The 23,790-nt window shown below is 41.8% G+C and overlaps 1 protein-coding gene across 1 annotated transcript in view; it reads left to right on the top strand.

Annotated features, from left to right (window-relative positions):
- Nucleotides 1-23,790, top strand: part of STK39 (serine/threonine kinase 39) — a 207,842-nt gene that overhangs the window by 3,004 nt on the left and 181,048 nt on the right. The window contains exons 2-4 of the mRNA XM_006766522.2: nt 11,628-11,736; nt 15,421-15,562; nt 16,661-16,716. Coding sequence (XP_006766585.1) covers nt 11,628-11,736; nt 15,421-15,562; nt 16,661-16,716 — 307 coding nt within the window. The remainder of the gene's footprint in view (nt 1-11,627; nt 11,737-15,420; nt 15,563-16,660; nt 16,717-23,790) is intronic.

Here is a 23,790-nt window from a genome sequence, read left to right as displayed (position 1 = left end):
CCCCCCCCCCCCCCCCCCCCCCCCCCCCCCGAATCTCAACTCCCAGAGTAAGGTGGGTTTACACACAGAGGCCAGATGTGAAGGCACAGCGCAGTTTTGGACAGCTGGCCCTGAACTCTGCTTCTGTGTGGGGTGGCAGCTATTAGTAGATTTTCCTGCCGTCAGAGAATTAATTTGTCTCAGGTTTGGCTGAAGAAGGATTCAAGTGATTTCATGATTTCCGAAGCAAAGTGATAATTATAGTGCCAGGTTCTCTTAAAATGAAGGGAAGAACATTAGATGAGGTCATTGGTGCTAAACAATTGGATATTTAAATAAAATTTGTACTATTGAAATGAGCACTGTAATATTACTCACAGGCAGTTTGGTTCTAGATCTAATACACATGTATTAATTTATTTGGTAAGTACTTAACGAGTCTCTCCATTGTGTTTAGGCCCATGAAAAGGATGAGTTTTGGGTGTATATATGGGAGGACAAAAGTATATGCTCACTAGACATTCATTTCATTTGAACAGCAATTAAAACACTTTAGAATAAATGTTTTCCTTGGCAACACATGAATAGCAGTTAGTTGATCTAAACTGATTATTTTTGAGATGCATTCTTTTACATTCCATCTATGTTTTGGACTTTGGCCTTTAATTAGATCCTAATCTTTCTAGGTATGAAGATCTTGGTGGCTAATTTTCCAGGAGCTAAAGGAGTGTCACTGGCCTGTTTTATATGCCTAACTATCCCAACCTAGATGCTTTGATAATTTCTGAGATTTGTTAATCCCACTTTTGTTGTCATCCCCATATTTGCTAATCCTGCAGTAGTATAAATGACTCTACTAATTTTAACATCCTTTGGGAGGCATTTGTAGTTTTAGAGCAGAATGTGTTAAATCTATAACTATTAAACCTCACTAGAGAGTAAGACCTGAACTAGGTGATGGGGAAACAAAATGGGTTCCTTTTTCTTGGGGAGCCTTTGACTAGTAATTGAGTGTTTTTATTTTTTTTTGCTGGGTTGGTGAGGTGTTTTTTTTTTAGCTATGGATCTCTTTCTGCACTTTTCCCTTCTATTTGCCTAGAAATGGTTTAGCAGAGCGATAGGTTCTTTCATTTATATTTCATTGAGGGCGTTCTTACTTCCCAGTAGGAATTTAAAATTTGCTAAAAGGGTCAGACCCACTGTCTATGTGAAGATGGCCTCGAGGTTTCTTGAAAAAATTTGGTTCTCTGGTTTGTGGTCAACCTCAAAGGTTAGGGATGCTGCTCCAGGGCACACTTGACTTCCCTTAAAATCCATTACGTGAGCGAGGGATTAATCTGCTCTTTCTAAAATCATCTGTCTTTATCACCAGGTGACAATGAATTCTATAAATGTGAATAGTCCTTTTATTTATCCTAAAACCCAGGGATTGATTAACATTTTGGATCTCTATTGTACTTGACTTTATTTATGATTTTTAGACTTTATATCATTCTCATTCTTTCCTCTAGACTTGAGTTCTCATATTTTTAGTCTGTTTTTTTTGTTGTTGTTGTTGTTTTTTGGTACTTAGTCATAGAAAATTGAGTAGCATTTTCTCATTCTTGCTCATACATCAATGCCACCAAAACTTACAGTTTAATTTCTAGGGGCAGGTGAGCTGTATGGGTAGAAGTCAAGACTCTGGGGCCAGGCAAAGTGCTTGTTTCTTACAAAAATAAATGAAAAAAAAAAAAACCTTGTTTAGTGATTATAAACTAACTAGAGGCCCGGTGCATGGATTTGTGCACTCTGGGAGATGTCAGACTGCTGATTTCAGCCCAATCCCTGCAGGTCAGGCTGAGGGACCCCACTGGTGCACGGATCTGTGCACCGGGCCTCTAGTATGCATATAAGATCTTTGGTTAATCTCTTCTCGCCCTCCCGCTTCCCTCTGAGATTCATCAGTCTGTTCCATGTTTTCATTCCTGTGCGTTGAGCATCTACCCCTTGGTGGTCAGTGGATGACATAGCTACTGGTTGAACAGTCACTTAGGCTTTATATATATAGATATGTAATGATCTTTAAAATATTTTAGTTTGTGATGAGTGACAAATGTGAGCAAAGTCATTTAAAAAAGCTACACAAAACTGATGCATGCTGAAACTTATGGTAGAGGGAAATAGCTCCTGAGTCAGGGGGCCTGTGATGTTCATTGGGATCAAGGACTTTGGACAAATCAGTTTCACCTCTGGTCCCAGTGTCCTTGTTCATGCACTAAGGAATCCTACTTTATTTTCATCATCAAAGTTCTGTGACTATATATATTTTACAATTAATTATTTAATGAAATAACTTTAAAATTGCTTGGACAAAAACAGTAATTACTAGCAAATTATGCTTTATTTAAACTTAGGAGAGAGTCAAGCCACTCCAGTATTGCGGTGTAACAGTGAAAGTCCACTCTCAATGCATAGGTTTGAGTGTAGAGTGTACCCTCTGTTTCCCCTGTGTACACAAGGACAGAGCTTCTTAGTGGAGCTAGAAAAATTATGGTACATTCCCTTCTCTTCCTGTCGCTTCTCTGTAAAGATATTTTATTCATCTCGATAGTAATTGTAGATAAATCAAGAACTTTATTTCCTCCGAACAAAGCCACTGCCCTCCTTGTGCTCTCTGCTGTAGTGCTATTTTATTATTTGTTGTTTCTCTTGATCTGCTGTTCCCTCCTTACTCGCCCTCTCCTCCCCGCTCTTCCTCTCCTCCTCCCCTTTCTCTCCTTCTTTTCAGTACTTTCTTCCTTCCTTCTATTTAGAGGAACGAATTAGCTATGATTTGAAGGTTATTTTGGAGAATAAAACTCTATGTATTTACTTTGCCTAACGGTAATTTTTTTTTTGCTATTTTTACTACATCCTTTTTTGTTGTTGTTGAAAGTATTACATACGTCCCTTTTTCCCCATTGACCTCTCCCAGCCTCCCCCCACTACATCTTTATTCTTGTTTATTTATTTATTTTAATTAAATTTGAGAGGTTAGTTAATTCCCTAACCATTTAAAAATTAAATTATAATATCTGGGGACCTCTGAGCAGTTCCTCTAGTTAGTGTTTTCTTTTTATTCCTCTTAATTAAGATTTAAAATTTTTAAAAAAAATCTTGTGATGTTTTATCTAATTCCTATAATTATGTTGATATTTTTGCATATCTGGTTTATTGTAGAAAAATTTATACCAGTTTGAGAACAAAAGCTGGAAGCTATAATTTGTGTTTTCTTTAATGTATCAGTGAAAGTATTTTTCTATTCTTCCTGAACTAAAGAACTTTCTAATTAGTAAATTAATTATTTGCATTCCAGCTCAGTCCTCATCACATGTGGTAACAAATTACATTCTGTCTTATAGAATATTTTATAGCAAGGATACAGAGTTCAAATATAAGCCCGCCTCACTCTTATGGCACTGTTTTGAGCATTTCAGGTGTTAATCATTGAATTTTGTGCTGTCATTTGTCCCTTGCTACTTAGCTTTTAATTATTTTCATGTGATTTGGTATTTGTATTTACCCAATTCCAGTCCAACTGAGAGCAGAATTAGAAATGGCAAATTTTTGAATATTTTGATGACATGCATTTTTTAAGAAATTAGAGAATAAACACTATATATGGAAAACTAAGTTATTTTTACAGCTCTGAAGTTACATTATTTTGGGAACGTGTGTGGTTTGGCTAGAGAAAACAATTTTCATTTTTGGAACATCAAATTTAAAAGTTATATCATAGTTGATCAGGTAATTAAATATACTTATTAAATTTACTTTTTTTTGACTTGTAATATTTATTTGGGGCCTTAGTGTGAGAGAGAAAATTCTCTATTCTTTAAGCCATACAATTGATGGTTTTCCTGTTAGAGCAATTTTAGCTTATTAATAAGAACATGAGCCAGAGTTAGTGGTTTGGTATTTATACTGCTCTGTACTAATACTGTTCAGTATTAATACTGCTCTGCCCAGTATTTCCTATCTTGGGCACCTTAGATATATTGTCCCACTTCAACTTAATCGTGGGGTGTAAACTCTAGTGCAAGTCTAACTGATCCACCTCAGCCACCATGGAAGGCCTTCTAACTAAGGGAGCAACAGACACACTAGAAGAAAAGGGGCTGTACAGGTTTAAGTGAGTGAAAAGCAAATGAAATAAGACGGAAGTAGGATAGCTTAAGAAATTGGAGTTCCTGGTCAGAGAGTGAGAGACAGATTGTATTCCCAGGGGTGGAATAGCACCAGTTGGCGCAAGCTCATGGCAACAGCCATGGGTTTGAGCAGCCACCAGGTAGTGTAGGTGAGAGTTTGGGGTCTAGGGAGTCAAAGTGCCGTGAGACGGTAAAAGGATAACATTTTCCCCTGACTATTTCTCTAAATTTACTTTTAAGTGTTTTTATACCTTTGTTGCAAATGGCTTTCTAAAATGGTGAACACATCTCTCTTTTTGTTTTTAAAGTAAGTGGAACTTGACATTGCAAGAACACATGTTTCTGGACTTACATGTGCTCAGTAACAAAGAGACCCAACATTTTCAGAATAGGAGAAAATGGGACAACCTCCCCAGATTGAATACAAGTTCAGCTACATCTCTCTCTCTCTCTCTTTTTTAATACCCTACTTTTGCCATCTTTGTAGACTTCTGGAAAACTGTTGTTGCTTGGGTTCTTTCCTGTGTTATCTTTTTTCTTATTTTGGTTTGGTTATTTCCATGATTCATTAAGCTGCTGCTGAAAAAGACGGACTCTGAAAACTCAGGAGGAAGGCAGGAGAGTGGCAGGCGGGGTTTCTGCCACTTTTGCAGGAGAGTTGTTCACCGGCAGAATGCCAGACTGCAGACTGTACCCAGGCATGGGACAGGGGCCACAACAAAGAAGGCACCTTTCTTTCTCCTCGCATTCTCATCTTTTGGTGATAAGACCCAACGCAGCAGCAGTGCCAACAGTTGGTCTGGCGGTTTCCAGCAGCATCAGTTGGCTGACAAGAACAGTTCTTCGTGATCCTGTTGTTAACGAAGTCTTGGACTTTACTTTGAACAGTACTCCCAATGATTGACAGCTAACTGATCACACAGTAGTTGATGGCTGAGTCTGATTCAGATTCCGTGGCCAACTGAAGAGCTTTCAGAACCTCCCAGGCCTCCTCCTGGCTGTTTGCTGAAGCACTGTTCGTTGTAGCCAACTAAAAGAAAATGGCTCTTCCCCATGGAGTTTTCCTGTAGAATTTCAACATCTTTGTTTTCGTCTTTGCTTTCTTTCCCCTCCTTGTTCCTTTTCAAGAAAATAACTACACTGTCAGCTTCTACATTTCCAAGCAAAATTCTTTAGTTTGTTTTCAGACAGTTTTTGCAGAGTGCCCAATTTTGTGACATCATGATCAAAACCCCAGGATGTACCAGTACATCCTATTCTGTCAGCAAATAGATATTTACCCATCATGATTTCTTGGGATTTTTCCAGACCTCCAGCTCCCATGACACTTTACCTCTTTACAGCTGCTTTCTACAGCTTTCAAACTTCTGAGAACACCTATTGAGGCTATCACAGAATTTATGCTTCCCTTTTTCTAATTTCTTAAAATATTTCCCTGTCTTCAAAATATCCAGACTTTCTCCATATCTAATCCTGCTTTCAACTGAACTGTAGTTAGATAAACACAGATACCAAATCATCTATAATAATAAAAGCACAATATGCTAATTAGACTGGATAGCCGAATGACCTTACGGATGTCCTTCTGGATAACCTTCCGGACAAAGCCAGGGCTGCAGCCGCGGGATTGAGGCAGCCGCCGCAGCTGCGAGGGAGGGATCGAGGCAGCCCCTGCGGCTTTGAAAGCCTACTCTTGCATGAATTTTGTGCATCGGGCCTCTAGTATGAAAATCATTACGAAACTAAGTGGTAAGGGGCATTAGTTGATTCATTTGTAAGTGGTACAAGCCAGAATATTTGATTTACTCTTCCTTGACTATTTCCCTGTTGATTCTGTTATTCTAGAAGAGGCAAGAGTTTTCTGCATGGGTATTATGTAATTTCTCATAATTAAATCTCATAGTGATATTTTTCATAATTGAAAATGACAGTCCAGAAAAATACACTGCTCTTAAATAAGAGCTTCGTCAATCTTTCTTCCATTGCTTGGCTGACATTTGAAATCATAGAAGTTTATTGGGTTTTTTTCTTTTTGAAAAAATTCTGCTACTTAAAGCATTGTGTTATTTATGAATATTGATTAGGTTACCCTTCATAATGATGCTGATGTTATAGAAGTACAAGCTGGAGAACAACTCTATGCAAAATGTTTTTATTTAGCACGGTTACCTTCCTATCATTTAGGCAATTCTCTCAACAGTTGGAGGGTGCGGAATACATTTTAAAAAGATGTATTTGGTTATCTCTTGCACTTGGAAATACATATTTTATTTAATAGTATTTGTAGATCATATCTATTTTTTTCTCTCTAGATTAAGTTGCAGAGTGAAAATGTGCCTAGTGGTACACGTTTCAGCAGTTCACTGAAAGATGAACACATCTCAGTGCCTAGTTGGAAAGCAGGGTTCTCAACCTTGGCTGCACATGAGAATCACCCTGGAGCTTTTGAAAATTTTTATTCCTAGGCTGTACCCTAAACCAGGTTACATTAGCATCCCTGGGGCAGGGATCCAGGCATTAGTACTTTTTAAAGTTTCCCAGGCAATTTCAGTGTGCAGCCAAGGTGGAGAACCTTGTTTTAGAATGAAGTTAGATATAGCATCTCCTTAGATTTAACTGCACATTAATGTTGGAGCGTAGGTTTGATTTCTTAACTAAGGCTGAGTAGGATATTTTGCCATCAATATCAGATAGGGAAGAATTTACTTAGAATTTACATAAGTTGTGAAAATATGCTAATTTGGTTAAATATAGTTTAATATTTTGAATTCAGAATTCATTTAAACTCTTTTACTTTCCATGTGAATATCATGATCTTAAGGGACAAAAGAATCTAGGCTTTAACTTTTGCTTAATTCTTTTATCTTTAAACTCTCTTTTATTTCTCTTTATTCTGAACCCTTTGCACAAGTATATGTTTAGACTTATTATTCAACAAGGGTTTGAGGCAGTGTAGCAGGATATGTGAAGTATGACAGGTGGTATAATTACCATAAACATAGGGTAAGGAGATAAATAGGAAAAACATGGGCAGGGACAATGAGGAATTGGGAATAAAACTAAAAATTCATGGCCCAGTGACCTATGCACACAGTATAAGACACTCCTTGAACCAGCAGGGCACACACAGCCCACTCCGTGACATTTCTTCAAGAAAAGGTGAGTGCCCCTGCCAGGATTGGTCTCTTGAGATTAGTGATCGATGCAGTTCAGAAGGAACTGAGACACTGAGAGATTGACCTTTAACATTTCTGTCATGTGCTAGGCATTTTGCAAGTTTTATAGACCTCAATTTGCTTGTAGCACAGCAATCCTATGTAGGTGGCATTAGTAAGCTCCTTTGACACAATAGGAAACTGAGACTCAAAGATGCTGCCCAGGTTATCAAGCTGGTCAGTGGCAGATCCAAGCTGCAAAGCCTGCTGCATCCTACACTATGGCCCTTACATGGCTCCTGCTGGGCCACACCCTTGCTAATTAGAATTCCTGCTTGTTCACAGGGCTCTTTATAGGAAAACTAGAGGCCTGATGCACAAAGATTAGTGCAAGAATGGGCCTTCCTTCCCCTGGCTGCCGGCACCACCTTTGCTCCGGCCGGGAGTCACCTTTCCACCTTCCCATGCTGCCCAGAGGCCTAGAGCGGCTGGGGTGGTGCAGAACGCCTGCATCGTCGCCATGGTGATGACACCAGTGTCCCGCCCTGCCCCGGCTGCTCAGTGCCTGTGTATGCAAATTAAACCACCATCTTTGTTGGGTTACTTTGCATACTCACTCCTGATTGGCTGGTGGGTGTTACAAAGGTATGGTCAGTTTGCATCTTTCTCTTTTATTAGTGTGGCTAATTTTGTTTTGGCAAGGGCAGGAGAAACAAATGCCATACAGCGGTATTGGAAAATCCCTTATAAATATTTTAAAAGGTCACCTCCCACTCCCATTTTCCCAGTTTTTCTTTTTATGGCAGTTTTTTTTCCCTCCCAGGGTAGGGCACTCTGTTTTTTTGTGTCTCCCACCAAACCCAGTGCATCCCACCTGAGATGCCTGTGTTGTCCCCGGTTGGCCGACTTGGCTGGGCTGGCACAGCGGCAGTGCGGGGTCCCTCTTGGTCTCCTCCACCTGCATCGCTCCCAGCAGAGGGATGCTGCTGTGGCTGGCACTTCAGTCTTAACAGATGGAAAGGCCTTTACTTGCTACCCCATTTTAGGTTGGTTTTCTCACTTTTGTGAAATTTGACTTGTGATGCGTTTCAGATAAAGCTGCATGAGCAAACCCAGCTCTCGAAGCCCTGGGGAAGATTCAGTGCTGCGCCATTGCTTGGGTTGGCACTTGGTGACATGTCCGAGTCTTGTTTCACTAGACCTCCAAGGGAGCCAACTGTGTCACATTCCTTGACTATAGTTTTGGCAATTGTGTTGCCTGGATTTGAGAGTCCTTTGAGTTCTTCCAACTTTACCTCATGTTTTTTTCTCTCCCTTTGAATTTTTTTACTCCCTTCCAGCTTTGCTTCCTACTCCCTTTTTCCTTAAAAAAATATTTTTATTAATTTTAGAGAGGGAGAGAGAAATATAAACATCAATGATGAGAGAGAATCATCAATCAGCTGCCTCCTGTATGACCCACATTGGGAATTGAGCCCACAACCCAGGCATGCGCCCTGACCAGGAATTGAACCGTGACCTCCTGGTTCATAGGTCGATGCTCAACCACTGAGCCACGTCAGCCGTGCCCCTTTTGCAGGTGAGACTAGCTAGGCCTGCTCTTCTACTCAGGCCTTTCTTTCACATTCCCACCACCCAGGTGCCTCTCTGCCTGCCTCCTGCCACTTGGAAATGCTTATTAGAAATGTAGAACCTCTGGCCACAACCCAGACCTACTGGATCAGAACCTGCATTTCCACAAGGTCCTCAGGTGATCTGTGTGCATATTCAAGTTTGAAAAGCATCTAAATCACACTTCTTCCATGGATTGTGCACTAATTAAGAGAATAGAATATTAGCACTCATTCATTCTACAGGAAGAATTGGATAAAAAGGTTTTTAAAAATCATATCCATTTATTCTTTGGGCAACACTCTTGTCACTTTCAGAGACAGGAGGAAATGAGTGCGTTTGGGAATAAATGGCTTTGCCTATCCTATGAGTGAGGTTAGGGCACTGGGAAAAGCTGGGAAGCTTAGCTGATAGATTGTCACCAAGAAAGGATTCAAATAGCAGCTATCACCACTGTTTTGAAAAGAAATGGAGAAAGTAGTTCTGTGGAAAGACTATTTGATCCAAGAAATATTTATATTTTTCAAAATATAAAATATAAAAAGATGTATAATTGCCCGGCCGTTGTGGCTCAGTGGCTGAGCATTGACCTATGAGCCAGGAGGTCACAGTTCAGTTCACTGTTGGGGCACATACGTGGGAGGTGGGCTGGGTCTCTAGTTGCGGTGTGCAGGAGGCAGCTGCATGCAAAAGGATTTCTTTTCATACGGGCATTGGTGGGTTATGGTGCATTTTGATTAATGACTGAAGAATTTGAAGGCTTGAAAGGCATTCATTTACATTGAATATGAAGTGGTGAGAATGTAGAGCACATACATTTTCGAGAAACATCATTCCCATTTCTGTGAACAACAGAGGCATCCGTTTAAGCTGGACCTTGCCTAACGCTGCAGGCCTTCCAAGTGGGCCGTGCCCACAGCGAGCAGATGCTAGTGACTTGAAATAGGAATGGCCCGGGCAGCGTGCCATTTCTCCTTCCGAAGCATCTTATGGCATCAAAACCCAACACCAGAGACAGATGGAAACTGGAACTCAGGTTTCAGATCTTGTTCAAAGGACAGGAGTTGCCGAATCGAAAGTGTCAGATTTAGAAAACCTGTGATCAGTTAAATGGAAGAGGGGAACAATGAAGGGAAACTGTTCTTAAATAATTAAAAGAAAATGAAAAAATTAGTGATTTTCTTGGGAGGTTATCCATGGTTAAAAGCACTTAAGTAAGCATATAAAATAAGGTGTGTGCGTGTGTTACATGTTGTGGTATTTTGGCAGTTATCGGACATACAGCGTTTTAGTAATTTGAGGATGAATCAGTACTGCATATGCAAAGATTGCAGCCCAAATTGGAGTATTATTGTCAGGCAATTTTTACATTAACTCGAAGTTAGATGCTCAGTGTTGTTGAAAATATTAATAGGACGCACAAATACACTCTTTTTTCATCATAAATACATGATAGCGTAAATGAGGCTTCTTTGATAACGGGTTTTTCTTGTGGCTTGTCGATAGCACCTTAAAAGTGAGTTATACTCGTCTGAGACCTTTGATTGAGGGTTATCATTTGGCTGAAGCTTTATACCAGTCATCTGGCAGTAACCTAAAATGACAAACCAAAACCAAAATGAATTTGACTATTGCCGAAAACGGTGGTTTATTGAAGTTTCCCATTTGTATGATTTCAAAACGTTGCTGTTCTGCGTCCCTCTGTAAACCTACAGCAGTGTTGCCTAAACTGCGACACACACCTATTGCTTTCCTACGTTGTTAATCTGGGTTCAACCAGGACAGCTTACCGAGTGCAGGACTCCTCAGAGCCTTTGACAGTACTGATATTCCTGTGACTCTTTTAGAAGGAGATTTAGTATCTGATGTTTTTCAAGCCCATTTCACTTTACCTATCCCCCTCTGCCCCTTCATCTCCTTGGTGGAACATTTACCATGGAAAATAGTTTGGGAAATGGTAATCTAGCATTTTCTTATATATTTTCTCACTTACCATCACAGCAGTCCTGAGAAAAACAGAAACAGCCTGCTGTCCCCTTTTAGATAAGGGAGGAGCTAAGACATGCACCGGAGTTCAGGGTGGCACCAGGAGCCACCATGTCTCCTAATAACTCGCCTAGCCTTTCGTCTGTCTGTGGAGGCCTCCAATTCAGGTCGGAGGCACTTAGTCATGTACAGCAGGGTCTTTGCTGGCAGAGTGGGGGGTCGTCTGGGCCAGTGGTTGGCAAACTGCGGCTCGCGAGCCACATGCGGCTCTTTGGCCCCTTGAGTGTGGCTCTTCCTAAGCCTTAGGAGTACCCTAATTAAGTTGATAACAATGTACCTACCATATATAGTTTAAGTTTAAAAAATTTGGCTCTCAAAAGAAATTTCAATCGTCGTACTGTTGATATCTGGCTCTGTTGACTAATGAGTTTACTGACCACTGGTCTGGGCAATATGGTGATCTGAAATTCCTCTGACCTGTGGCTGGTTCAGAGGTCTATGGTCTACACAGGCCTTTCTGATTCTAGTAAGTTGATAATGAGGGTAGGAGGGTTAGGTCTGATGTAGCTACTTGGAAGTAAAGGTTTAGGCAGCCCCATACCACAGCCCCCCTCTCCAGGTATGCTTGTAAGTAGGAAAGTTAGCCAGATGCTCAACTGTGGTTCACTTGTGTTTTCCCTATTTTTATCCCATGGTACTACTATATCATGTTTTGCTTTTTTTATAGAAAGAAATTCAAGCCATGAGTCAGTGCAGCCATCCCAACGTAGTGACCTATTACACCTCTTTTGTGGTAAAAGATGAACTTTGGCTGGTCATGAAATTACTAAGTGGAGGTAAGTGGATTTTGTCATTGTTTGCTTATTTTCCGTCTGTAGAAGCCTGCATATTGATTAAGATTTCAGATTTGATCCCCTTACACCTATATTTAAGTTTTGCATGGGTCCTGGCTGGTGTGGCTCAGTTGGTTGAGCATTGTCCCATGCACCAAGAGGTTGCTGGTTCTATTCATGGTCAGGGCACATGCCCAGGTTGCAGGCTCAATCCCCAGTGGGAGACAGCCTATCAGTGTTTCTCTCATTGATGTTTCACTCTCTCTCCCTTTCCCTGCCTTTCTCTCTAAAATCAATTTTAAAAAGGTTTGCATGGTTTATTACTGGCTTAGAGAGTAAAGTCCAGTTGAGCTTAACTTCTAGAATATGTGTCCCCTTCTACCCTGATTTTCGTGGCGTAGGTTAGACTCCATAAATCCTTCCTGCTCTCTGATGTCTCTGTGCCCTCACCTGAGCTGCCCCTCAGCCCTAGATCTGCTCTTTCCTCTCCACGCGTTCGAGTCCTAAAAGCTCACCTGCTCTCTGCAGCTATCCCGTACTCTCTTCACAAATGTGAACCAGTTCTTCCTTCCCTAAGCCCTTCCTTTTTAACATTATTCAAGTCCTTGACACATTGCAATATAATGCTTTATTTCAGTGCTGTGGCAATGGGAATGTTCGATAGCTGTGCTATCCAGTATCTGTTAGTTACATGTGGCTGCTGAGCACTTGATGTTGGCTGGTGCTCCTGAGGGACTCAATTTCTGTTTTGTTTTAATTAGCTTATATTTAAATAATGCAGGTGGCTAGTGTCTACAGTGTTGGACAGTGCAGATTTAGATTGTGGATTCGTGAAGCAAGCACAGTTGAATGCACTTTTTTGTTTGTTTCTTTTGTTAATCCTCACCCAAGGATATCTTTCTATGGATTTTTAGAGAGAGTGGAAAGGAGGTGGAGAGACAGGGAGAGAGAAACATTGATGTGAGGGAGACACATCAATTGGTTGTCTCTCACATGCGGCCTGACGGGGGCCAGGGATTGAGCCTGCAACCTGTGTACATGCCCTTCAGTCCACGGGCCGATGCTCTATCCACTGAGCTAAGGCTCGAATGCACTTTCAATTCATTGCCTCTGAGACCCAGTAGGTCCTCAGTAAATGTTGTCTCAATTGAAACGGAGAGAGACTTTCCACATGTTAAATTATTTGCATGCGGTATTCATCAGAAGTGGCACTATTTCATCACATGTTTGCACTCAGGCAGGGAAAGTCATTTTCTCGAACTAGCCTCTGATCACTGAAGTTATAAAAGCCCTGGACCGTATAATTGATAAGGCACTTTTGCACTTCCGTATTTTATTTCTTTTAACCTTTTAGCATCATAATTGATAGGGAATGATAATGATAACCTTTAACTTTGTCGAACACTTCCTCTGTGGCTAGATCCTGTTCAAGGCATTGTACTTATTTCATGGAGTATGGACAACATCCTTGAATGGCAGGTGTCACCATCCCTGTTTTCTGAAAGGTCAGAGAGTTAAATAGCTTGCCCAAGGTCACAGGTACTGTCAGTGCTGGAGTGTGTGACTATAGGACCTGTTGACTTCAAAGCAGTGCCGGACGTATTACCACCTTCACTCTACAGGCCCCCACGTTGAAGCACAGAAAGCGAGTTATTTCCTTCATAATATCCAGCATCCGCACTTCTCCAGCGTGTCCTCTCTCCAGGGCACCCCGCACTGTCTAGCACCCTGAGATGTGAAGTGTGGTTAAGGAGCAAAGGAGAACATTTTGTGGTGCCTGGACGAAGCCCAAACTGCAGATGAAATTGGTTTCATCTGCAGACCCTTTGCCAGCCAGCTAAGGCTGAACCAGGGAGGCATTTTATTTTATTTTATTTTTTTTTAAAGAAAGTATGTTGGATCAAGCAGAAGCCCAGAAATGAGATGACGAATGCGCTGTAATGGCCTTGGGGCTGCTGTGGAGTCTCAGTAGGGAGCCTGGCAGCTCTGAGTTCGGTTCTATTCTAGTATTGTCCATCCTGTGCGCCATTGTTTCCTTGGGTGCCTACTTGGTTTTTAATTAAAAAGTGAAATGAAAAAGGAAAGACAGTAGCAAAAGGAAGCCTATCGGAGCCGAACACAGCGGTCAAGTGTCAGGCCTGCTTCTTGAGGATGGCACTTCATCGATGAGAGGATCTAGTCCAGTGGTTCTCAACCTTCCTAATGCCGCGACCCTTTAATACAGTTCCTCATGTTGTGGTGACCCCCACTTTCATTGTTACAAATTGAACATAATTAAAGCATAGTGATTAATCACAAAAACAATATGTAATTATATATATGCTTTCCGATGGTCTTAGGCGACCCCTGTGAAAGGGTCGTTAGACCCCCAAAGGGGTCGGGACACACAGGTTGAGAACCGCTGATCTAGTATCTTCTCAAGGGGCCCACCCACGGTAACCTGGGACGCTGGATGGCCCCAGATAGTCTGTTCAGGCTGAGAATTTTACTTCCTCTCTTTATTTATTTTTATCCCAATTAACCTTTTGTAAGCCTGAGAATATCCCCTGCCCTCTTTCCTCAGGACTCGCTAGAAAATTTTATTGTCTTTTACAAGGATACAGTTTAGTCTCCTGGGCTTTAGTGGGTAAAGAGACCAGGCTTTACGTTGCCACAGGGAAGGCGAGTGTGGGCAGAAGTGGATGCTTGCTCAGCTTGCTTTCAGCAGGCCAGGCCAGAACTGCATTTATGCCTGGTATGGTGTGTCCTTATAAGGTAACAATCAAATGGTTTTGGAAGTATAATATTCTGAATGAGCCAAAAGTCCAAGAGTCAATGAATAAACAGATGTTCCATTTCTCTCTGAGGTTGGACATATGGATTTGTTTTCTTCTATAATATTTTATCACTTTCCATCTCTTAATGAGGGGTGGGTGGCTAATCTGGTGTAGTAACATCTGATGAGGAAACTCAGCCCTCTTAGTTAATCATGGAGAGCTTGGAGCCTAAGTCAGGTCCTGAGGTAAGCCATTTGTTAACACATCAGAAATGTTGACTCCCCTGGGGGATATTGGTTTTTAAAATGACCCAGAGGTTCGGAATATTAATTACTCTGTGCTGAAACATGAATTCACAGTGCTAAGGATGCTAATCAGTTTATTATAGCAGAGCACTGTGTATTCATTCTTTTATTATAAAAAGTCAGTACATCAACTATCACGTCAGTGAAAATACAGATTGCCTGGAGTCACAGAAAGGAATCTTGCGGTTACCAGCAGGCCTGGAGGCAATACACCTTTTCTCTCTCCTCCCACCTGTATCAGCTGCTCTGGGTGGCTCACTGCCGCTTCTCTCCTGGCCTCCTGGTCCTTTCTTTTTTCAGTTCAGATGTCTTGAACCCTCTTTTGATTCTGTAACCAATTGCATGTCTAGGGAAAAAGGGGTTCACTGGGAAGTGGCCCTGAATAGTCTTCTGGTTCCTGAGCCAGAATCCTTCTCACTTACTTCAACTGAAAGTGACCCTGCAAACTTGTATGTACTGTGTATGGCCATGGGTTGCCATGTGAGTGTTTGTGTGCCTTGGGGATATTTGTAAACAAAAAACATATTTTTATGTCCTCATTTACTTTTCTAAATAGGGAACCCCGTTCTGGAAAGGCAATGCAGACGCTCACCCAGTTTTTTTGATTCTTCTGCCTGTCCACTTAGGTTCAATGTTGGATATCATAAAATACATCGTCAACCGAGGAGAACACAAGAACGGAGTTCTGGAAGAGGCAATAATAGCAACAATTCTTAAAGAGGTTTTGGAAGGCTTAGACTATCTACACAGAAACGGCCAGATTCACAGGTATGGCCTCTGCAGAGATGTTCAAATTCAGCTGTATCTTTAGTCCTAGTTAATAAAGACTATTAAGGAAAGACATATTGCAGGTAGGTAGGTATTGGCACTATTTCTAACTTAGGCTACATAGATTGAGGGGGGATACTTAAGGAAGAAAATAGAATATAAAGGGTACTGAGTGGACTCATGAAAAAACATCAGTTCACCTGTTGCTCTTCAAGCATGTTCATTTGAATTGGATATCATTTCTAACTTTCTAATACAGGCTAGACTGTTTCAGACATTGTAATATGTTCATTATTTTTGACATGATGGTGAGAGGGAAGGAGGAGGCACTGATTTCATCTTCCTTGAGATATAAAATGCCAATTTAGATAGCCAAACAGCATAGATTATGAGAACCCGGTGTTTTGGATGGGTTAGCGTTACTGGGGCTCTTAGCTATAGTTGTAAATAAATAACCATTTACCAGTGATACTAATATTTTAATTTCCCTCTCAGAACTATAAGTGAGCAATTTACTTTCTTTCAATAATTAGAAAAGTATTACTTTAGAAACTAAACTTATAGATTGTCATTTTTAAATTATTAAGACCACTCAGCACACTTCTATATAGTGAAGAAATATATTATAGAATATTGTAAGTCATGTTCATAAGCAGTGTCTCTTCATAGGAGAGACTGACCAAATCAATTGTTTAAGAGGCTGATGGGATTAATTTGGAATTACACCACAGGCAAATAGAACGGCTTTACATAGGCTGGGCTTTAATTCTTGATAAAACAATAGTATTGTGAATATATGGACAATCTTAACTCTAACATAAAAGAAAGCATCTACTCACTATTGATTTAATTAAATCTGGATATTGATTTCACAGAAAATATTTGTTACTAACATCCCAACCACTCCCGAGGGACAAACTATAAAATCACATGTATTTTATAACTTTTGAAATCTATGATATAATTTTAGTATTTATAAAATAATGCCAAACTAGCTGTATTCTATGATATGCTTTAAAATCTCCCTGAATGAATTAATGCAATATAATATCGGTACTGCACAATTCATTCTTCTTCTTCTTCTTTTTTTCCTAATAGGGATTTGAAAGCTGGTAATATTCTTCTGGGTGAGGATGGTTCAGTACAAATAGCAGGTAAAGCTGATACAGATAAAATCTTTACTAGTTTACAGAAGTGTTACATTTTCAAGGAATATAGAATCCTGCCTAACGTAATCTGGTTTAAGAATGTATTTGGGCTTCTGTGTTATAGAATGTTTGGTTCTTAGGCATAACATGTTTTCCTGTTGCTTTGATAAATCTTTGTTAGACCATCCTAGAAATAATAGCCCTTTGATAAAGACAATTTTACTTTTAATTATATTTTCTACCGTTTAGATTGAATACTGGTGATATTTATATAGCTGCAAAAAACTTTGAGAGTTTTTTTTATAAGTTTGAAAGTTTAAAGCATTGTACACGTTAATTTAAAATCTTTTATTTCGAAAGAGGTGGTAGAAAGAATTGTGAGCTCTTAAAATCTAGGGCTTACTCTGTTCTTCAATCTGACCTGCCTGGTTATTCTACACCATCGTTTGGCACGCTGACAAGTAAGTGTCCACCGAGTGAACGCATCAGGCAGTCCCTATATGTGCAGAGCATCTCAGTTTGTTAATCTCCTTGAGGAATACGAGTGGCCTGGTGTAAAATGTAGCCAGATGCAGATTGACTCTTGTTTTACCCATGGCCATGAAGGCCTGTTTCAGCAGTCCTCTTGGCGATCAGTGCTTTTGGCATTTTTGGCTGGACAGTCCTTCCCTGTAACGGACTGTCCGTGTCACTGACGGGGGTTCAGCCTTCTGGCTCCAGGCATGAGATATTACTAGCATCGTCCTTGGTGAGAATCGCTGACCTAACATCTGTCGTTGAAGAATATTGGAGTTTGCCCCAAATGTTGAAAATACAAAACAGGCTGAATCGAGCCCTGTTTCTTTGTGTGTGTGTGTGTGTGTGTGTGTTTAGCATGAATTTGGTTATTACATGAGAGTTGATCACAGTCCTTGGTCCCAGTTTTGTTTCTAAACAAATTGGAGGGTTTGGAGTTATTCGAAATGCAAGAGTTTCAACAGAAAACAAACACACACCCAACACAAGTATAGGCCTTGAGTCATCTCTTTGATTTGTTGTTTACCCCTCACTGCTTAGTGTATGACTTTCATAACATGTTGAATTTTAAGCCATGTAAGTTCTGACCTAGTAAAACAAATGAAAGGAAATGAGTCAGTAATGAACTCTCAATAGTAAAAGCCATGTTCAAACTTCTTATTAATGCAAAATTTCAAGCATAGCCCAAAGAAGAGAGAAAATTGGAAGAACCCTCTTGTACCCATCACCTTATCAGTCTTTGGCCATTCTTGATTCATTATCTTCTCCCTCCCTGCTTTGTTGGCTCTTATTATTAATGTTGAATTTTGTTCTTGAGGCATCCAAGTTAGTGATACACACACACACACACACACACACACACACACACACACAGTAAAATCTTGTCCTCATTGTAAAGAATGAAGAATGATCCTTATTCCACAGGCTAAGGACAGTTTGAAAAAAAAAATACTTCAACTAAACAAGTGATAACTGAACACATTTGTGGACAAAAGCTTCAAACCGTTCAGCACCAGAGTAGTCCTTTTAAGTACAAGCGTGGGGGTCATCAGCCCGGGCTGAAATTCCCAGGTCACCACTCAAGCTCTCTGACCTCGTTCAGGTTCCCTAACCTCTTTAAGACTCAGATTCCATAGAGGGAAATACAAATATAACCCGCTGCATCATTTTTGTGTGAAGTCACATGAGGCTCTTTATGTCCAGTGACCTTAACAGTGGCCAGCATACATATATGATAGGCACTTGGTAAATACCGACAGCTGCTGCTCCGCTGTGGCTGTTGCTGGCACTTCTAGTACTGTTACTACTATTGCTCCCGTTGCTATTGTGACTGCTGTTATTACCACCAACAGAATCACACTGCCTCTCCCTCACACTGCCTGGAGGTCATAGGTACCTCAGATTTGTCCTGTCAGAGGTTCAACTCTGAGGAGCTCTATGAGTTTCACAAAGGCAGTGCTTACTAATTAGGGAACTTAGAAGTTAACTTCTCATTCATCTTGCTCTAAGCTGATATGGAAGTGCAACTAACTGTTTCTGTTTTGTGATAAAATGATCATTTCTCAGTATGAGGATCAAAATAGCAGTGAACTGCCTTCGGAACATGGAGATGGGTCAACCCCTGCTGTGTTCCGCCACTTGGTACCCAGCCAGTGACCTCATCCCACTGTTCTTGTCAGATTAAGGACCAAGCTCCATCCCCAGGCCTTCTGGAGCACAGTGCCTTTCTCTTTTTCTCAGATTTCCGGACTTCCTCCCCATCTCGGGCCTCTGGTTCTTTTCCCCACTGTGGGTGGTAGTTAGTGGTGAGTGTAACCCAGTACACGCGCTCTGTGGGGCTGCGGGGCTCTGCAGGGCATGTGCAGGGAGCCAGCACCTGGGTGTTGTGAGGGTTAATGACTCCATGCAAAGTGCTCAGCACAATGGTTGGCACGTGGGGAGGACTGTGTGTACAGCCACGCTGGGCCTTCCTTGGTACGCTTTCTGTGTCTGTGACCTCATGCTTGCATATAACACGAACTAAAATTGCCATCCCTAGACACATAATGGTGGGTGAACAGGCATTTAATTGCACTCTTTATAGTTCTGGAGCTAGAACTTTCGAGAATTCACATTTAATTTTCTCCATAGTTTCTGACCTATTTAGAATTAATTTTTTTTGTTTTAACTATGAAATAAGACTATCACTTAACACACATTTGGAATGTTTCCTCCTTGGAACAGGTCGATGCCACTGGTATCCCCATTTTATAGGAATTTGACCAGTTGGTCACGGAACAAAAGCTGACCCCAGCATCTGTGGGTCTTTTGCTGGCACCTGTGCCCGTGGGTGACGTGGGGGCCTTGGGAGTGGACACTCACAGCGACAGCACAGTGTTGCTACCTGTCATATTTGAGCAAATGGAACATTACTTTCACTCAGACTGTGTGTGCCCTCTTCCCTCTACACCAGCGGTTCCCAACCTGTGGGTCGCGACCCCTTTGGCGGTCGAACGACCCTTTCACAGGGGTCGCCTAAGACCATCCTGCATTTCAGATATTTACATTACGATTCATAACAGTAGGAACATTACAGCTATGAAGTAGCAACGAAAATAATTTTATGGTTGGGTCACAACATGAGGACCTGTATTTAAAGGGCCAGAAGGTTGAGAACCACTGCTCTACGTCTTTATGCTCTTTAGGCCTTGTATTTTGAAATAAAAGTTAAACAGGGGAAAAGTTTGCATTTATTACTTTGAATGTAATGTGTGTTTATTTTACCTTGAGAGTATTATTATGAACATGGCTTTTAAAAACAGTTTTGTTTTATCCTCACCCGAGGATATGTTTATTGATTTTAGAGAGAGAAAGGTGAGGGGGGGGTGGGGGAAAAAGAGAGAGAGAGAGAGGGAGAGAGAGAGAGAGAGAGAGAGAGAGAGAGAGAGAAATATTGATCAGTTGCCTCCTGTACTCATGCTGACAGGGGATTGAATCCGCAACTTAGGTTTATGTCCTGACCGGGAATTGAACCTGCAATCTTTTGGTATATGAGATGATGTGACAACTAACTGAACCACCCAACCAGGGCTAAAAAGAGTATTTTTGCTATTCTAATAGAAAGCAAAATTTTTATTTTTAAAAAAGTCACTTCCTCTATTGTATTTACACATATTTCCTTTCTCAGAACTTTTGGTTAGGAAAGGGAAAATTAAAGGGCCTGGTTGAAACCACAAAAAACACCCGTCTTACTATGCAGCCAACAAGGGAGAATAAGGCTAATATACTTGGTTCTGTTTCCAGTGGTCCAAAATGCGTGGGAATAACATACGTTTCATTGACCGTGGGTATGAAACCAGGAACTGATGTGTGTGGAGTGCTTCCTGTGTGCCTGGCCAGGTGCCCTGCTGACGCTTTGTGACTCATTCAGTCCTCACCACAGTCCTGTGGGGAAGTGCTACTTTTACACCCATTTTACAGACTAAAACCGAAGGTTCAGAGGGGAAGGTAGTTGCCCAGAGCACTTGTAGCACAAGTGGTGGAGTCAGGCTCCAAATTTGGGCAGTCTGGCTCTAGAGCCCTTGACCCACATCCGTGGGACTTCCAGGGAGAGAATCCCAAATCTGGATGGAAACAACCTCAGTTTTGGGTGGAAGACCATTAGCAGTCACTAACCCCTGCACATCTCTGCATAACTTGATTTTGTTTTGGGCTAGGAAACACATTCAGCACCTTTTCCCCCTTCTCCAAGTCGAGACACACAGCGTCATTTGTCAGTTTTAGGAGAAGCAGTCCTCTTCAGGCAGCATCTGGGGCAGAATGAAGCACAGTGGTGACAACACACCCTCTTCGGACTGGAAAAGGCTGGGAAAAGGCTTTCCATCTTATGATTTCTTCTGCGCTTGGACAGCCTGTCTGTCTTGTGACTCCCCGAGAATAAGCTTGGATAGGAGGCCGTGGTAAGAGTTATCGTTTCTGCTGTACTACGTGCTAGAAGGAGGGGCTCTTTGAAAGTCATGCTCTTCCCACGGCCCCGCGTTTTATTTTCCAGTTTGATGCTCTGTCATATTGTCAGGAAGAGCTTAGTGCTTTGTCTGGCCAGTGACTCAGCCCGTTTGTCCGGAATTAATGAGATGCTGTTCTAAGCCAACAGAAATTCACATAAACAGGTACCTATGGGGTGGTCACTGCAGATATATTGATCTTAGGAGTCTTTGTAATGGTGACCACTCTTCAGGTGTTATAAAGATGTTGATTTCACAACATTGCTTTTCTAAAGAGCTTTCTAGAAGGATGTACTAACAACTACATAATACGAGGAAGAGCTCATGCTCATTTTCACTCACTTTTGCCTTTTAGGGGTGTGTGAATATGTGTGAGTCTGAATTTTCCATCCTCAGTTTTCCTAACAGAAACCAAATCTGGTACTGAGCTAAGGCAGCCAGAATTCTAGAAATTTATCACTACCCCTATCGTAATGTATCTGAGGCCATGAGATAAAGCTTAAGCACTAGGCTTTTCACTGACGAGGCACATTGGTATGACTCGGGGTAGCACTCGGTTTTCTGGGAGGGAGATTATATCCTGTCAGCCTTTGAATACATTTTCAGCTTCAGTCTGCATCTAACACTATGACTAAAACTTCTACCAGGAAAACGTGGAACTAGACTTAACTTGCTTCCAGTACTCAGATATTTTTCTCAAGGAGCCAGAGGGAGGTGTGCACGGTGGTGGAGTTTTAGGCCCACAGCTGGTAGTTTCTTTTGTTGCCCTCCTGTGTTCTTTGGCTCCAGTGAAGTGCACTTTGACAAGGGGCGGGTGGAAAGAGTATTTTCTGTGTTGTAAGGATGAGAGGCTGCTGCTTCAAGCAGGTAATATGGGCTCCGTGTATGTATTCGGGCTAGTGTCAAAAAAGCTCAGAAAGCTCCTGGGACACCCAGATCAGGGAATGATGACTTGTCATCAGATTTAGGAGTGTGTGGGCTTTGACACCAGATTTGTTCAGTTCACATCCTGGCACTGCTCCTTCTAACCGTGTAACTAAGACATTCAACCTCTCAGTACTCAGTCTCCACATCTGTGCAATGGGAAAATGCTTGTGCTAGGGGGCTAAAGGAGTTAACACACATTTCGGTTTAAAACTAGTTAGGCCATACTGCTTTTTTATTGAGATGGGTTTGGTGCCCTTTAATTATTTAGGCTGTTGTAACATCGACAGGAGGCGGCTAGGGAAGACAGGCTATCAGCACCCCATCTCACCTCCTGCCATATCATTTTGCTCTTCCTCCGTTAGCCCTTTGATTTCCCTAGTATCACCAGAGTGAAAAATCTACCAATTGTATGGCCAATCTGACCATACAATTGCCTGGTGCAAAGTTAAAAACTTGCTGATGGCATAAAGCTCCGGCTCCCCTCGATGGCACGTGAAGGCCCCTCCTGTTTTCCCGTCTCCTCCACCTGTTCTTTCTGCTTCACCTCTTCGAGACCCACCCTCATTACGCCAGCACCTTACCCTGGTGGCTTGAAAGTGCCCTCCTTTATACACTCCGACTAGATGGCAGTGAACCTGGCTCTCTGCGTCCCCTCTTCCCTACAGATCATATCCTTACCAGCTGTAAACACTCCCTCTCAGCACCCCCCAACAGTGCCTGACACAGGACAGGTGCTCCCAAACTTTGGGTCAGTGAGAACTGCACGGCAGGCGTGCTGGACACCCTGTCTTGGCAGGCTGTGCCCACGCACCCGCCTGATGGTGGTAGAGGGTGGGTATGTGAGTCGCAGCTGAAAGCTCAAACAAGTCCGGATATACCAGCTTAACAGACAGGGAGGCGAAATAGAAAATATTTAGGTATCTATGCGAGTGCATAGTTTTAAGGCTGAAAATAGTTTTTTAACAAACGCTTTTCAGCTCTGATTTTAGGGAAGCTCTGCCTCAGCCAGCAGATGATGACACGATTAATAATGTTAAGGAACACTGAAGCAGAGCATACGAGTGAAGGGCCATTGGCTGCATACAGAAAGCAGAGGACATGTGCAGATTAAAACCTTTGGGGGCTATACAGTGCATTCTAGTGAACCACAATATGTGGTTTGAGTTTCAGGAAGTTTATAATTATGTGAATTATGGTTTAACAAACTTGCCAAAATTCTCTCTCTCTCTCTCTCTCTCTCTCTCTCTCTCTCTCTCTCTCTCTCTCTCTCACACACACCCACACACACACACACACATTTGGTTTAAGTAAATAAGGACAGCGGATTAATATGGCCCCCTGAATTTGGGGATCTTGGAAAATGGTGACATGTGTGAAATCTCTAGCTGGAACTGAGAATGCAATCGATTATGGAAACTTCATTTTCCATCCCAGCTGCACACCATGGGTGAGAAATACTTGGGAAGATTTTAAGCAGCTTCCCATCCTGTACCAGCTGCCAGCAGTAGTTGAGCGGCAGCTTTAGGAAGTCTTGGTGGGGTGAGCCCAGTGGGGAGCATCGCTTTGCTCTGCTTTCCTGCTGGACGTCTCCTGCAGCTGTGCACCCAGCTGTGCACCGTTAGCTGCGTGGGGACAGAGCTGTGCTTCCAGGAAG

Source organism: Myotis davidii, unplaced genomic scaffold, assembly GCF_000327345.1.
Source record: "Myotis davidii unplaced genomic scaffold, ASM32734v1 scaffold59, whole genome shotgun sequence".
Lineage (NCBI taxonomy): Eukaryota > Metazoa > Chordata > Mammalia > Chiroptera > Vespertilionidae > Myotis > Myotis davidii.
The sequence above is the reverse complement of the archived record's forward strand: the minus strand, read 5'-3'. Positions and strand labels throughout refer to the sequence as shown.